Source organism: Sarcophilus harrisii, chromosome 6 (genome assembly GCF_902635505.1).
Source record: "Sarcophilus harrisii chromosome 6, mSarHar1.11, whole genome shotgun sequence".
In the NCBI taxonomy this organism is placed as follows: Eukaryota; Metazoa; Chordata; class Mammalia; order Dasyuromorphia; family Dasyuridae; genus Sarcophilus; species Sarcophilus harrisii.
This window is the reverse complement of record NC_045431.1, coordinates 230,342,218-230,358,524: the sequence shown is the minus strand read 5'-3', so window position 1 is coordinate 230,358,524 and position 16,307 is coordinate 230,342,218. Positions and strand designations below refer to the sequence as shown.

General features: G+C 43.1%; 1 protein-coding gene across 1 annotated transcript in view; it reads right to left on the bottom strand.

Moving 5' to 3' along the window:
* Positions 1-11,506: 11,506 nt before the first annotated feature.
* Positions 11,507-16,307, bottom strand: part of CD82 (CD82 molecule) — a 32,607-nt gene continuing 27,806 nt past the window's right edge. Inside the window, exon 8 of the mRNA XM_023506786.2 lies at positions 11,507-15,667. Coding sequence (XP_023362554.1) covers positions 15,590-15,667 — 78 coding nt within the window. The 3' untranslated portion in view covers positions 11,507-15,589. The remainder of the gene's footprint in view (positions 15,668-16,307) is intronic.

The window sequence follows — 16,307 nt, the reverse complement described above, 5'->3', positions numbered from 1 at the left end:
CATGCTCAAAGCTCCCAGCCATCCAAACATCCTCTATGCCAAAGTCCTGATCGGCTTTGCCATTCTGTGTTGTAGGGACTAAAGTCCCTTCTAGCTCTGACATTCTAAGTTCTGAGATCTTTCTGGATCTAATATTCAGTGATTTAAAAAAAAAAAAAAAAGCCATAATCCCTCCTAATCAGATGCCTCAACTCAGGATGGATAGATCTATCAAAAAAGCTGATTGGTCGGTTGGTCGGATTTATTCTTGAAAAGGACTAGTGACATTACAAGGGTGATACACAGAAATCGGATTTAAGTGAATCAGAGCTGCACAGTGTCTTGAATTTCACTGAGTGGGAATGAAGGAAGGTGTCTGCTTGGGTCAAGGGACAACATTGTGTGGCTCAGCTCAGCACATAGCACAGGCTTTGCTCAGAGCTATCATGTGGGACCAGGATGAGCTGAGCTGAGAATGTGATGGGTGTGGATGGAGCTACATACAGAATGCAGAAGCAAGTGTGCACCAGGCTCTGAACTTCTTCAAAGCATCTTGGATGCTTCAGAAATGAGATGATTCAGACTAGTTCCAATAGTCTTGTGATGAAGAGAGCCATCTACACCTAGAGAGAGGACTGTGGGAACTGAGTGTGAATCACAACAGAGTATTTTCACTCTTTTTGTTGTGGTTTGCTCGCATTTTATTTTCTTTCTCATTTTTTTCCATTTTGATTTGCTTTTTCTTGTGCGGCAAGAGAATTATATAACTATGTATGCATATATTGGATTTAACATACATTTCTACCATGGACTATTTGCCATCTAGGGGAGAGGGTGGGGGAAGGTGGGGAAAAATTGGAACACAAGGTTTTGCAAGAGTTAATGTTGAAGAATTATCCATGCATGTGTTTTGGAAAAATAAAAAGCTTTAATAAAAATAAATGATTAACAAAAAGCATCTTGGGTAAAAAGACCAACTCAAGGAATTGGAAAATGAGTGGATGTTGTTCATCAGTTTGGGGAATGACTGAATAAGTTATGGTATGAATGTAATGGAATATTGTTGTTCTATAAGATATGATGAGCAGACTCATTTCAGAAAAGCCTGGGAAGACTTAAATGAACTGATGCTGAGTGAAGTGAGCAGAATCAAGGGAACAAGGTACACAGAAACAAGATTATGTGATGATCAATTCTGATGGATTTGGTTCTTTTCAACAATGTGGTGATTTAAGGCAATTCTAATAGACTTGGATTTGGGAATCAGGAGATGAGTGTATTAAGAAGATAATACAGTTAAGATTGGAATAGGAGAAGTAATGAAGTCTTTTTCACGGTCCTATACTGTGCAGGGTCCTAGGTGGGAAGAGGGAAATGGGAGAGCAGTTCAGAGAGACACCCATCAAATGGGCCATAGGATGGGGTCCAAAGGTCCTTAGTGATGGGTGGGGAAGACCAAGAAGTTGGAGGAAACATCCTTCTTTCCCAACATCTAGATTGGAACTCTTTAGCTGTAGGCAGTGGACACTGAGAGTAAGAAGCATTTGGAAGGAAGTAGGGTGAATATGTGTCTAGTTTCAGTGGAAAAAAAGTGAATGATTTTCAAAAATTAAAAAGTGAGCCTAGAGACTCATGTTCTAATTGGGGTGGCGGGAGGGAACAACACAATTACTACAAGTAAGTAAGATGAAAAGGTGTCTTAGTCTTTAGATTCTAGCAGCAAAACAGAATAGGATGTCTTTTTAAGAAAGTTCCTGTGGGCTTATCTCCACTTTCTGTATCTGATCTAAATCCTGTAATCTTGTGGATGCACAGATTGTTGTCTGCACATGAGACAGGAGCAGGGATGGTGTGTGTGTGTGTGTGTGTGTGTGTAGGGCACTGGGCCGGAAGGGAACTGGCCACAGCCTCTGAGCAGGGTCACAATGGGGAAGGAAGCCAGTGACTGCCACTCCTCTGCTCTCTTGATCCTGTCATTTGTTTTCCTCTCTCCCTCAGATGGCCAGAGCTGTCCTGGCTCTGGGTAACGGTGATTCCCTGGGAACTAGCTACCTGCCTGTCTCTCATTCTGGAGAAGAGGAGGAAGGATGGCCGATACCATTGATGAACCCCTTCCACCTGTGGCTCGGCCTTCTGCCCATCCACTTGACCTCTCCCTCCTGGCTCCAGGGATAAGGAATTTCAATGAAGGCCAAACTTGGCTGGGTAGTCCATAACTACCTGGGATCGAGAGACATGCTTGCCCTCTTTTGGTGGGGCAGAGAAAAGGGGGCCAACATTGTGTGTCACTCTAGCTGTTGTTCACAAGACACTTGGGGCTCACGTGGAACTGGACCCCAGAAAAAGTTGTCTGAAAGAAGGGGGACTAGGCTCGGATTTAACTGAGAAAATTCAGTGTGGTCTAAGCCCAAATCTGTCTTTTCCTCTCATCTTAGCCCTCGCTATACATCTACTGGACTGGCATGTGAACACCAAGTAATAATATTATTTCACTAACAACAAAAATAATTTTTATCAGTTTACATTTAACATATATAATTATAAGCAACATTGATATAGTGCTTATTCTGTTTCAGTTTCTGTGCTAACTAAGCCCCTTACAACATTTATGTCATCTGATCCTCACAAAAACCATAGGAGTTAGATGCTATTATTATTTTATCATTTGAGGAAAGTGAGCAGAAGTTACGGCATCATTCAGCTAGTAAATATCTGAGATCAGATTTGAATTCAGGTCTTCTCAGCTCCAGGTCCAGGGCCACTTAACTGCCCTTAGAAGTTCATATCTCTAACACTTAATGGTTTACAAAGTGCTTTCCTCAAAACATTTTCATAAAAAATGGTATAGTGGGGGAAATGCTTTCTCTAGAATACGAGGGCTTTGATTCAAATTCTGGTATTGCTGTTTACTACTTGTTTGGCTTTGGATAATTCATGGGTCTCAGTTTCTCCATCTGTAAAATGAAATAGTAGGTCTCCAAAGTTCCTTCCAATTCTAGATCATAGCTCCTCAGTAAATACAGTATTACTACCCTCATTTTGCAGATGAGACAATTGAGGGCTATATATTATGTATGTATGTATGTATTATGTATATATATATGATTTTGAGTCAGATTTCAAGTTCAGATCTTCCAACTTCAAATCCAATGATTTTCCCGCCACTGTAGGATTAGTCATCTCTTTGGAGCTCTTGGTCCATGTTGTGTACCCTTGGAGATGTCTAAGCATTTATGTAAGAATCAGATAATCATAAAATCTTCAAAATTTATCTAGTACATCCCCCTGCCTTCTGTAGAAGAGCACAGCATAGGTTAGCACTTGTCTGAATCATAATATTACTACTCTGCCGCCCATAATTGAAAAGAATAAAGCCTGTTAAAGGCTGGCTACATTAAATATAACATAGCATCCAAAAAATAAAGTAATGATGGGATCTCTGCATTCTGACCTAGACAGAATTCATGTGACACAGAGTGTTTCATTCTGGATGCTGCAAACACTTAACACTGAGAGGCTGGAAAGTTTCCAGAGAAGAATGGCCAGGATGGGAAATGGTCTTTAGATAAAGAGACTAGGATACTGAGGGATTATGGGAGAAAGGCAGAAAGCATAATCGTTGTCTTCAAATACCTGAAAGGTCAAAGAGGGATTAAATTTATTCCATTTGAATCTAAAAGGTAGAATTAGGAGTAATGGGCAGAGATTGAAAAGAGACAAATTCTAGCTTGATGTAATGAAAAATGCCCCGAGGATTAGAGATATCCAAAAGTAGAGTGAGAAGCTTTGGGGGATGAAGGGTTCCCCCTCACTAGAGGGCTTTCAACAAATATGAATGGCCATGTAGGGTCATTGGAATTGGGATGAGCTGGATAGCCATTTGAAGTCATTTCCAACTGTGAAGTTCTGTGATTCTGTAATAGGGGAATGAACACAGAACTTAGAAGCTGTAGATCAAGATTCACATCTGAATTCATTCACTTGCTAAATATGAAATCTTGGAAAAATGACTTTGTATCCCTTGACTTTAGTTTCTCCATCACTACAAAAAGTTCCCAAGATTGGAAGAAGTCTTTTTTTGGTCTCTTTCAATTCTAAATCCTATGATTTTGCAAGGAATGCTTCACAGCCCTTGGGGTTTTGTTTGATTTTTGGAACAATGCCAAGAGATGTGTATGATTATTGCCATTTTAGAGGAAGAAAGTAAGGGACAGAAATAAAGTGAGTTGCTCAAATCCATGTATCTAATAAGGGTGAAGGCAAGATTGGAACCTATGTCCACATTCTTTATATTGTACCACACACTTTCTAATTGGGTTTCATGTTGGGCTTTTCCAGAAAAAGACAAAATTCCATGGATTCACCCACACTTGCTCATAATCAATGTCTTATAACTCAATAGGAAAAATTCAAGATGCAACTAGAAAAGAGATAGGATTCAGGGTAGCTAGGTGGTACAGAACATATTGAAGTCAGGAGGACCCGAGTTCAGATCTGTATCAGACACTTACTTCCTAGCTGTGTTACTTAACCCCAATTGCCTCAGAAAAAGAGGGGGGGGGGAATCTCATGGATTCAGCCATACTTGCTAAAAATCAATCTCTTGTAGCCAACAGAAAAAATTCAAGATGTAACTGGCCAGCCAGGATCAGTAATGCTGATAGTGCTTCCATATTATATATGGAAGCATATAATAAATCCTAGAATCTTAGGGATGGAAAGCACCTCAGAAACCATATGGTTAAATTTGTACCTAAATAGGAATCTACTCTACAATCCTTATAGGAACCAATGAGATTCACACTGTTCATCTCTCCCATCCTGATAACTATAGACTTCCTGTTCACTCTCTTTTCTGCCTCATTAAGCTTGGTCCACGGCTCACAATTTTTCTCTTATTCCCAAATCCTGCCTTCATATTAGGAGACTTCAATAGACATATCCTCTTTCTCATATTTTCTAACCACTCGGTTTTTCAACTACTCACTTCCTCAGCCACACAAAGGTGCTCATACCCATGATGATCTTGCATGATGATCCACAAATGCACCATGTTTATGTTCAAGAATTCCAAAATCTCCTTATCAAACCTTAATTTATTGGATTTTCAGCTCTTCATCCCTATCATGACCTCTACTACTTTGATTTTCTCTCCTAGCTATCTCTCCAGTATTCACTTTCTTGATCCTCTGATGACCCAATTCAACTTTACACTGCCCTCCTCCTCTTGAATCTCTAGGTTCCTTATCATTTTGTTGATTGTGTTCTCCCAAGCCTTAGCCTTGGTTCATCCCCAGCATTTGCCGCCTTTGATCCTATATGTGAGTGAAGGTGGAGGAAAGCACACGCTCATTCTGATTGAATCCACTATAAATTTCTCTTACATTACTTCAATTGGGCCCTCATTGCTGCTAGGAAATCCAATCATCTCCCTCTCATCAGTTCACTATCCCACTATTCCCAGCAATTCTCCCAAATCTCCTTATCCCTCCTCAAGCCTTCCACAGTTCCATCTTACCACGCACTTTTAGGGAAGAATCTCATCTCATATTTTATAGAAAAAAACTGAGGCCATTCATCATGAGATCCCTCTTCACTTCTCTTCCTTATCTCGTATCACCCAGATGCTTTCTGCCATTATCTCCTTCTTCTCAAAGAATGAAGTGATATTATCCCCTGACAAAGCCAAGCCTTACTGCCCAAGTGATCCTAATCTATCCCATCTTCTCCAACAGATTACCCCCTCAGGTCTTGTCACTCTTATTTATTTTCAGCTTGTCTCCTGGTCCCTTCTATATTGCCTACAAATATACCTCCCCAACTCTCAAAAACCTGTGGCTGCCCTGTGGCTAAACTCCTTAAAAAAAGCTGTTTACGACAAGTACCTTCACTTTCTCCCCTCATTCTCTTTTTAACCCTTTCCTACCCATCACTCCACTGTAACTGCTCTCTCCAGTGTTACCAAAGCTCTCATAATTGCCAAATCCAATGCCAAGCCAAATCTCAATCCTCATTCGCCCTGATTTCTCTGCAGCCACTATTGCTGTACCCTTAATACTGCCTTCTTTGGGCTACCAGTTTCTCTTGGTTTTCTTCCTAACTTCTCACTCCTACCCAATACCCTTTGCTGAATTTTGGCACATCGTGCCATTTAACTATAGGGGTCCCAGAAAGAGTCTATACCAGACCTCCTTTTCTTCTTTTGCAGATCAGGAGAAAATTATACACAGTAACAGCAACACTGAAATGATAATCAACCGTGAAAGATTTAAAGATCTAACTAATCAATACAATGATCCAAGGCAATTCCAAAGGTCCCATGATGAAAAATGCTATCCACTCCCAGGGAGAGAACCGATCAACTCAGATTAAAGTATATTTTTTCCATGTTCTCTTTCTTGATGTTTTTTTGCAACATGGTTAACATGGAAATATGTTTTGCATGACTTCACATGTATAATTGATATCATATTGCTTGCCTTTTCAATGCGGGAGAGGGACAGGAGGGTGGAAGAAAATTTGGAACTCGAAATGTAAAAGAAATGAGTGTTATATACTACTTCACTTAATGATCTCATCAACTTTCATGGATTTAATTATCATTTCTATGCTGATGTTTCTCATATTTACTTATTCAACTTTAATCTTTATTGACCTTCAATATCACATCTCCAACTGTCTCTTATACATCTTGAATGGAATGTCCAGTAGACAGCTTAAACTCATTATATCCAAAACAGAACTCATTATCTCCCCCACCCCCAATCCTATCTGCCCTATTACATCATCCTTCCCATCCCTCAAGGCTCAAAACCCAGGAGGCTTCCTGGATTCCTCACTATCTCTCACCCCTGCCTCATATCTAAGCTATTGCCAAGTCCTGTCAATTTTACTTTGGCAGCATCTCTTGAATGTGTCCCCATCTCTCTTCTGACCCTATCCCTCCTCAGTTCAGGGCTTTATCACCTCATCCCTGGAGCAATTAACTGATAGGGACAGGGGGAATCTACCATTTCAAATCGCTCCTCACTCTAATATTCTAAATCATAGATTTTTTTATTTTTTTCCCTGAGGCAATTGGGGTTAAGCGACTTGCCCAGGGTCACACAGCTAGGAAGTGTTAAGTGTCTGAGATCAAATTTGAACTCAAGTCCTCCTGACTCCTGTACCACCTAGCTACCCCTAAATCAAAGCTTTGATCATGTCACCTCCTACTCAACAAACTCCATTAGCTCCCTATCACCTCCAGGATCAAATACAAGTCCTTATATATGGAATTCAAATCCCTTCATAACTTAACTCTGTCCTACCTTCCCAGTCTTCCCGCACCATTACTTACTTATATCACGAACTCTTTGATCGCGTTACAGCAGCATCCTTGCTGTTCCACAAGCGTTCTATCTCTTGAGTCCAGTCATTTTTTTCAGGTTGTTCCTTATGCTTGAAATGCTCTCCCTCCTTATCTTTACCTACTGGCTTCCCTGGTTTCTTTTAAGTGCCCCGATTAAATTCTCATCCCCTATGGGAAGACTTTCCCAATTTCTTTTCATTCAAGTGTCTTCTCTCTCTTAATTAATTTCAATTCATTTTGTATAGCTTGGTTGTACATATTTGTCTGCTTCTTGTCTCCCTCATTAGATGTAAGCTCCTTGAGGAGAGAGACTGCCTTTTGTTTCTTTTTGTGTCCCATAACTTAGCACGGTGTTTGCTACAGAGGAAGCACTTAATAAATGTGTGGCTACTGACATCCCTCCAAGATTTCCACTAATTTCTCATTATCTCCCGACTCCACACATTGGCGGGCCCCTCAGGATAAATCTAAATTTATAATGCTTCCAGTCATTGCTCCTGGTTCCTATCTTTGGATCCAGGTCAAACAAATCTAATTTCTCTTTCTATGAGATCCCTTCAAATCCCCCAAAACAGCTGTAATGTTCCCCTTCATTCTTCTCTTTTGGTAAAATATCCCCGGTTCCTTCTGCTTAATGACATGGATTCGTATCTTCTCATCCAGGTGACCCAACTTCTCTCGAAATTATGTGGGAGTGAAGGATGAGAAGGGAGGCAAGGCAAATGATGGTAACCAAATTCTTGGTTTCTCTGGCCTAGACCCTAACTGCCAAACTATTCGGACAATTAGCCGTTGTTACCAGCATCCAAATAACAGAATCTTGAATTTGAGACAATCTCTTCTGTGCTGGTCCTTTCCTGATCTTAATTAAATGAGTATCCAACCCCAAATGAACATCCATGCTTGGAGACCACTTTGAGTTCCTTATGTTCCGCGATTCTGGGTTCTTTGGTCAGAGCTGACTGGCAGCAAGGGGAACTGCTTCTTACTCCAGCAATTTTGGAGCATACATTTACCACCAAGGAGATGAAGTCACACCCTAGCTGAGTTTGTTCAAAGACATCTATATAAGGGGACAACAGAACAGAGGTGAAATCCTGAAAAATGTCAACCTCTTGAGAGGTATAATGGAAGTTATTGCTGCCATTTGTTTGGTTTGAGTTGATTTATTGTTTTTTATCATTTCCTCCATGTGTAGGAAATAATCACCCGTCCCACATCTGATTCTCCTTGTGCATTAAGTACCTCTTCTTTTGAGGAAACCCTAGACATGTGTCAGTGTCTCAGTTTTAAATAAATCATCCTGGGCCACCAGGGCATGGATATAACAAGCTAGAGTTTGAGAAAAAAGAGGCTCACAATTCTTATTAGAAGCCAAACTTCACTGGGACTAAACCCAGCAGAGTGAGAGTGTGTGTGAATCAGAGCAAATGGGTCCCTTAGGGGAAAGGGAGTGGGGAGAATATTCTATCCTCTGGGCTTGGCAGTGGCGATCATTGTTAGATCATTCGCTTATATCTTATAAAATATATGCCTTTCAATGTGTGGAGTTGGGAGATAATGAGAAATTAGTGGAAATCTTGGAGGGATGTCAATAGCCATACATTTATCAAGTGCCTCATATGTAGCAAACATTGTGGCAAGTTATGGGGACACAAAAAGAAACAAAAGACAGTCTCTTTCCTTAATATATACCTTGCAAGGCAAACATCCTTATCCCCATTTTCTAGATGAGGAAAATAAAAGGCTCAAAGAGGACAGTTTTTTATCAAGTCAGTTGTTCAATCATTTTTCAGTTGTATCTGACTCTGTGACCCATTTGGGCAAAGATACTAGAGTGATTTGCCGTTTCCTTCTCCAGCTCATTTTTACAGATAAGGAAACTGAGGCAAATAAGGTTAAGTGACTTGCCCAGGATCACCCAGTTAATAAGTGTCTGAGGCTGAACTTGAACTCAAGGAGATGAGTTCTAGACTCCCTAACCAGCTCTCTATGCACTATGGCACAAGGTAGCTGCCCTTTGTAAGTCCATATAGCAGAGTTAAGACTCAAAGCTGGGTCTCTTGAGAGCTGTACAGGGCATTCTGCTGCCTCCTCTGGACCTCAGGAATAGAACGAAGTGGGCTTGGTTCTGCACACATATATTGTACCTAGGATATACTGTGACATATTTAACATGTATGAGGCTGCCTGCCATCTAGGGGAGGGGATGGAGGGAGGGAAGGGAAAAGTTGGAACAGAAGTGAGTGCAAGGGATAATGTTGTAAAAAAATTACCCAGGCATGGGTTCTGTCAATAAAAAGTAGAAAGAAAGAAAGAAAGAAAGAAAGAAAGAAAGAAAGAGAGAGAGAGAGAGAGAGAGAGAGAGAGAGAGAGAGAGAAAGAAAGAAAGAAAGAAAGAAAGAAAGAAAGAAAGAAAGAAAGAAAGAAAGAAAGAAAGAAAGAAAGAAAGAAAGAAAGAAAGAAAGAAAGAAAGAAAGAAAGAAAGAAAGAACTGGGCTTGGCTATGACTGGGTGGGTATGGGTATCAAGTGGTAAATAAGGTTCCTCCTGTACCCTCATCCCAACCCTCAAAAACCTCATCACCTTAGAGTAAGAGTGAAGAGAGAGAGTCTGAGCCAGACACAGACCATGAATAATTCAGGGGATACTCTCTGGAAGCCAGCACACACTCCTCTCTGGCTGTGAAGAAAATACATTTGTTGGAAATCTTCCTGCGGGAAAGGGTTTTTGTTTCCTGCTTTTAGTCCAGCCAGGCTAGTCCAGGCATGAGAGCAATCAGTAAAATAGAGGGAACCCTTCCCCATTTCACTGCATTCAGAATCTAGAAAGTCACAGAACCAAGTGATGAGGGATGGGCCCACAAGATAGATTTTCTTCCTTGTTTAAATCCATTTGCCAAATGAAGTCACACATCAGTTCTGTTGGGTTTTCCCCCCGAGTGGCTGGAGAAAGTGAACCCTATAATTGGATCCAAACACAAACCACTGGCAGGAGAACCCAATTTATCTAATTCCCTTCTTCTCCAAGCTCAAGCATATCCAGGGGCTGTAATCAAACTAGGGTATTTCCATCCTTTTAGGACGAGAATTTGGAGCCTGACAGGGAAAAGACCTTCAAGATCATTTAGCCGGGGCTCTCATTTTGCAGAAGATGCCCTGAGAGTAAAACAGCTGGCCAAGGTCATTCGTAGCTAGCCTGGAACCCAAGTTTCCCTTAAGCCCAAATCAAAAGCTCTTCCCATTCTATCAGACCAACGGAGTGGGGATAACTAGTATGCTCACTCTTCTCCCCCGATCTTTGGCAACTTCCCTATCACGTTCCATCCAACATCAGCATGAGTAACTCCACTTTGCTTTTATGCACTATTTTATGAAGTTTCAGCTGCCCATAAGTCATGTGATTTTAAGTTATAAGATCACTCCCCCTCCCGAAGGTCATCCCACATAAAGCATGTCATAAAACCGACCCCTCTCCCTCCAACTTGTGTCTCCCACCCTCCTCCCTTCCTCCACCAATGAGAGAACAGATGTCCCAATCCCTATCACCCCGTTTCCTGTTTTTCACTCTCTCCAAACTGTATATTAACCGTGAGAAACAAAGTTTCTGGATCTTTGGCTCCTGAGAGCTTTAGTTCCAGTTTGTTTTGCAACTCTATGCATTGCCAAATAAATCATTTCTCCGGATGAAACTGTTTCTTCTCCCCCTCCCTTCATAATGATCATCGTTCCCCCTTTTAACTTCTTGTTCGGTCTCCACGCTTGGTCTACCCTAACTCTACCCCAGTCACTTCATGGCTAAGCTGAGCAGAGGAGACTTGTTGCCATTTTAACACAATCATAAAATCACATTTCTTCAGGAGGGGAAAAAAAAAGTTCTCATCTTTTGTTCTTAAAGTACCTTCATTTCCAAGTAGACCGTGTTCCAATAGCTTCAAAATGCACTAAGATTTTTAGGACAGTTTGTATAAACCATAATTCCCTACCCAGAGCGCCATTCTCCAAAGAAATTGAAAAAGGACAAGCGGGTCAGTATTAAGAACCAAGTGGGCTTGAAATGTTTACCCACCCATTCCCCAAACTCTGCAAGAGAAAGGAGGTGGATTTTCTCACTCCTTCTTTTGAGAACACATTGGTCTGTCCTACTGAGTAACACAAAGAGAACCCATTTCTGTGGTGTTTTAAATTTTTCAATGTGCTCTTCTCAGAACAACACTTGTAAGGTAGACTGCACAGAGATTACTGTGTCCATTTTATAGATGAGGAAACCAAGGCTGACTCGGATCCCAGAATCCATCCGGTGTGGTTGTTCTGGAGGGAGCATCCCTTCTCCCCTCTCTTTTGCTGTTGGGAGCCATCGATCGGGAGCCAGAAGGGACTTTGATGGTCATTAAATCCAAACATTTTATTTTACAGTGGAAGAAACTCAAGCCAAAAGATAATAAAATTAGCAATAAACATAACAAATCATTAATAATAATAACTAGAATTTATATAGAACGAGCAGGAAAAAGGAAAGGCAGTTTTTCAGTGATGCAAGTGCCACGATTGTCATCCCTGGTTACAAAGTCTGCAATAGCTCAAAGTTCCTGCTTGCTAGGTGCTTGGAAGGAAGTTTGGTGCTGGGGATGTTTGATGCTGAATTTGGGGTCGCGGGACTTGGATTCAAATCCCGCTTAGGACCAATATGATCTTGGACAAGTTTATTCTGAGGAAATCTCACACAGAACACCGAGTTGGAGGACCCAGATTTAAAGTGGATCTGCCTCTTTGATCTTGGACACAGCCTCATCTGTAGAGTGAGAAGGCTGGGCTTGGCGGCCTCAGAGGTCCTTTCCAGTGCCAAATGAGCGCTTCTGTGGTCAGTGTGCAAGTCCCCTTCCATCGCTCAGGAAGAATGGGCCTGAGGGACAAGCAGAGGAAGGTTCTCCAAGCAGAGGGAGCTGATATTGGGACAATGGGTCAGAACACTAGGAGCACAAAAGCAAGATGCCCTCATACAGCCAGCAGATACTCATGGGGGTTAGCAAGTGGGCTGGATTTGATGTGGAAAACCAGCGGTGAAGTGCCTGAGCTGCCATATTGGGGCTGAACTAGAATGAGGCTTCCTGGGATTTGGGGATCTTGTCAGAGTTATAGGGGTGCTTCTGTGTTGTGTACGGACCATCAGGCAACTGCTTCTGGATCTCAATCACAACCTGACAGTTCTGTCTCATAAATTGGTCAGGGAATTTAAGGGCTATTCAGAAGAGTAGAGACCTGACTTCAAGGGTCCTCCCCTCTCTGGAAAAATTGAAAAGATTCTGCCAATTATCAAGGTTCCCTTGGACGTCAGATGAATGTCCATAGAATTAAAGCTGCCTCAGGCAACATGTGGTCCAATCTATAGCAGAACAGCAATTCCCCTGGGCCACAGCCAAGGCAGCGATGCACTAGAAGTGGAAGTAGTGACTCTTTCTGTTTGGCCAGAAACCCTGAGGGTCTTCTCCTATTAAACTGATACTCACACACACATAGGTAAGAGAGGCCACTTTCTGCCTCATTTCTAATCTAGCCTTAGTCACTAAATGAGTGTTCCCTCAGGCCCGTTAAAGACCTTGACTTAAAAAGGCCGGGCTCTCCCACTGCATCCAGAGCCATCTCCAGTCCTCCTGATCTTGCCACTGGACCCAGAAGGCTCTGGAGGGTGAGGCTGGTGACTTACATCTAATTCACTTGCATCCCTGAGGTCATGGTTCTTTCTGAGTTCAAAGGACAAACAACAATCTAGGTACTTAGCACCCAAATTATTTTATGGGCAAGCGCTCACAGGGTGGTCAGAAAAGCCATACAAGGACACTCTCAAGGTCTCTCTCACAAACTTTAGAACGATTGCATGACAAGGGAGACACTGGCACAGGACCGCCCAGTATGGTAGCCTCCATCAGAGAAGGGGCCGTGCTCTATGAGCAAAGCAGAACTGAATTAGCCCAAAGGAAATGAGAGATGCACAGAGTTAGAGAATCACCCCAAATGTTAAAAGGGACTCTTTGTGTCCGATCCGCAGCAGAGCATTCCGAGACTGTACTGGTCTGATCCGCCACATCGGACACACTGCAACTTGACTCTAATATAGCGATTTCATTTTGGTCATCTTTGAGAACAAAGGACAACAACCTAGATTATTAGATAGGGGTCCTTCCTGGATCACAGTGCTCCTGCCAAGGCAGGCTGGGCAGGACTGACCAAGGGAACAGTACCGCCTACTGGATTCAGGCTGCAGTCAACCATGATCCTCCAACTCCTTGCACCCAAATCTCCCAAAGTGGTCTTGTCCCTCTGATCAAGGATGGTGCACAGTGGGAAGATGAAATCAAATCCCATCTCAGATGCTTGCCACCTTTGTAGGGCGAGCTAAGCTCTGCTTCCCCCCTTGCACTTGTAATGGTACAAGAAGCCACCTTCATCTCTATACTATCTTAGAATGTTTGAGCTAGAAAAGACAACTAGGGAAATGAAAGAGACCTAAAGAAATTAGAGAATTAAAGAAATTGGAGACCTAAAGAAATTACCCCACAATCCTTCTGCACTTAGGAGAAAACAGCCTGTTGAGAGGTGAGGAGGGGCTAACCAATGACAAAAATAAGAGTCTCTGCAGGAGGGATTAAGATCTAGGACTTTAGACTTGATTTAGTCCTTTATGCCAAGGAAGCTCTCCCAATTTGCTCCCATCTGCCCTGTCAGCACATGGGCAAGGTTTTTGGGTGCCAAGGCTCATCCCTGATCATGCAAGCCCTGATTCCCCTTGGGTCTGAGTTATCAGCCCTTTGGAGGGTCCTCCATCAAGCTCCCCATTTCCCAGGTAGGAGTTGATATGTTACAACTGAATGACAGGATCTCCAGGAGATCTTGTAGCTCCAAGTCCCTTAACCCAAGGAAGTCAGCTATTTCTTCATTCCACCAGATCTCAGTGAGCATCAAGGATCCTCCCATACCCTACAGGTTCCTGAGCACGCCATGACATCAGCACTGGGATCAGATTTGTTACAAATCTACTTTATTTCTGAGCTCTCTACCTTTTGCCTGGTTCTGAACCTCTCAGTCTGTACATGCAGAACTTCCCCATATCTACCTCCCCTCCAAGGCACTGGACTTCCTCCCCGGGAAGATGCCACCTGAGAAAGGGACTAGCTTCTTAGAGAAGGAAGCCAATTTATTTCCTGCTTCCCCAGGAAGCTACTACTTCTAGAAACCTTAGGCTAATTTTGTTGCCATATTATTCCTTCTCTCCATCATCCCTCTTCCCATACACACTCATAGCCAGTCACTGCTGTCTTCCCAGGTACCCCCCAAATAGCAGTATATGGAACCCATCTAAGGAAGACAGATTTCTCTCTCCTTTCTTACAGTTGGGGTGCTGTCACTGAGACTTATTATTCAGCAGCACTAGGTGAGTAACCTTTTTTTTGGCTGCTAATGCCGAGTCCTGACTAGACAGCTGTGATCCCCCTCGGGTTTGTACCAGTTCTTGGCCAATGGTCAATCCTCCAGCTGACTTAGCACAAGGGGGCACTCAGGTGGTGCCAGGTGCTCACCTGGCCACTGGGCATTGAGCAGGGGGCCTTAAATGACAGGATAGGAACTTAACAGAGGGGTGATATTGGAGAAAAGCCAACCCGTCCTTCTAAGAATCTTCCCTGAGACAGCGGGAGACGGCCATTCGGCAGCCCCTAGCCACAAGCTCTATCTCAATGGTTTCCTCAGGGAGACTTCGGTCTAGTCTTGGAAAGAAGGGGCTGCCCATTCTGCTGAATGCCCTATGCCAAACTGTGGCTGGTTAGGAGTGTGAAGGAAAGCAGTTCTTTACATTAATAAGAAAACCCTGAAAGGCAGTAAAGGGAGGAGGGGAACATGGGAAAGGACAGAGCCAAGGGGAGAGAGAGAAAAGAAACAGGAAGACTCCTGTCCTTCTAGAGAAGAAAGTGAAAATCTTTCCAAGTAGCCGGTCATCTGAGAGGTCTGAAAACAGACCAAGAAGGAAGAGTAAAGGTCAAAGGGAGCAGGACCGGGGAGGGGGTTCTTCAGACGGAGCCCACAGGAGGGGTCTGGGGTCTGGCAGCTTCCAGATTTGGGGAAAGTGACAACAGGGAGAATGGGAAGGCCACAAATGAAGGAGGGGGTGGAATTTGATTTGCCGGGAGCTGTCACAGCTCCCAAGAAAGCCGGATTGTCCGGAGCCCTGCACTGCAGGAGGGTGGGACAGGAGGCAGTCAGGACCCCCTTAGTACTTGGGGACTTTGCTGTAGTCTTCCGAGTGGACGTGCCGACACAGGCAGATGGACAGCATCATCCCCAGGAGCTGGAGAAACACAAGCACAGAGTCAGATCGTGGGAAGAGGTCTCTGCGTCTCCAGGATTCAAATCAGTCCAGATTATTGGATCAGGAAGTTGTGGTTCTGGTTCAACCCATGCTTAAGACTGCAGGGAACTGTGGTCTGCACCCACAATGATTCTGACCCCTTTAGGCTTCATTTTTCTTTTGGGGGGCAGGGTGTGTGTGTTCTGTTTAAGGGCGTCTGGCAATCATACTTGTGACACTTTCTATCAATCTGTCTGACCTTAAGCACTGGTCACCTCAGTTTTCTCATCCGTAAAATGAGCTTGAATTCAATGACCTCTAAAGTCTCCTCCAGCTTCAGACTATGACCCATGATCCTTTGAATAGACTTAGGAGTTTTTAGGTTTCAACAATTTTATCAGTCAGTCAGTCAGTCAGTGAATAAGTGCCTACTACGTTCCAGGCATTGTGCTAAGCATTTGGGACACAAAGAAAGAAAACAACATCCCCCCAAAATGGGTCCTGTCCTTCAGGAAGTCTCAGTCCAAAATCTTCACCCTGTGGGCAGCCTGGGGATGAGACTCAGAACATAATCCTCCCGCAACACACCCTGGCCATCACCAGCCCAATCTCTGAAGCTTTCCTGGCAGATTAGGACTTG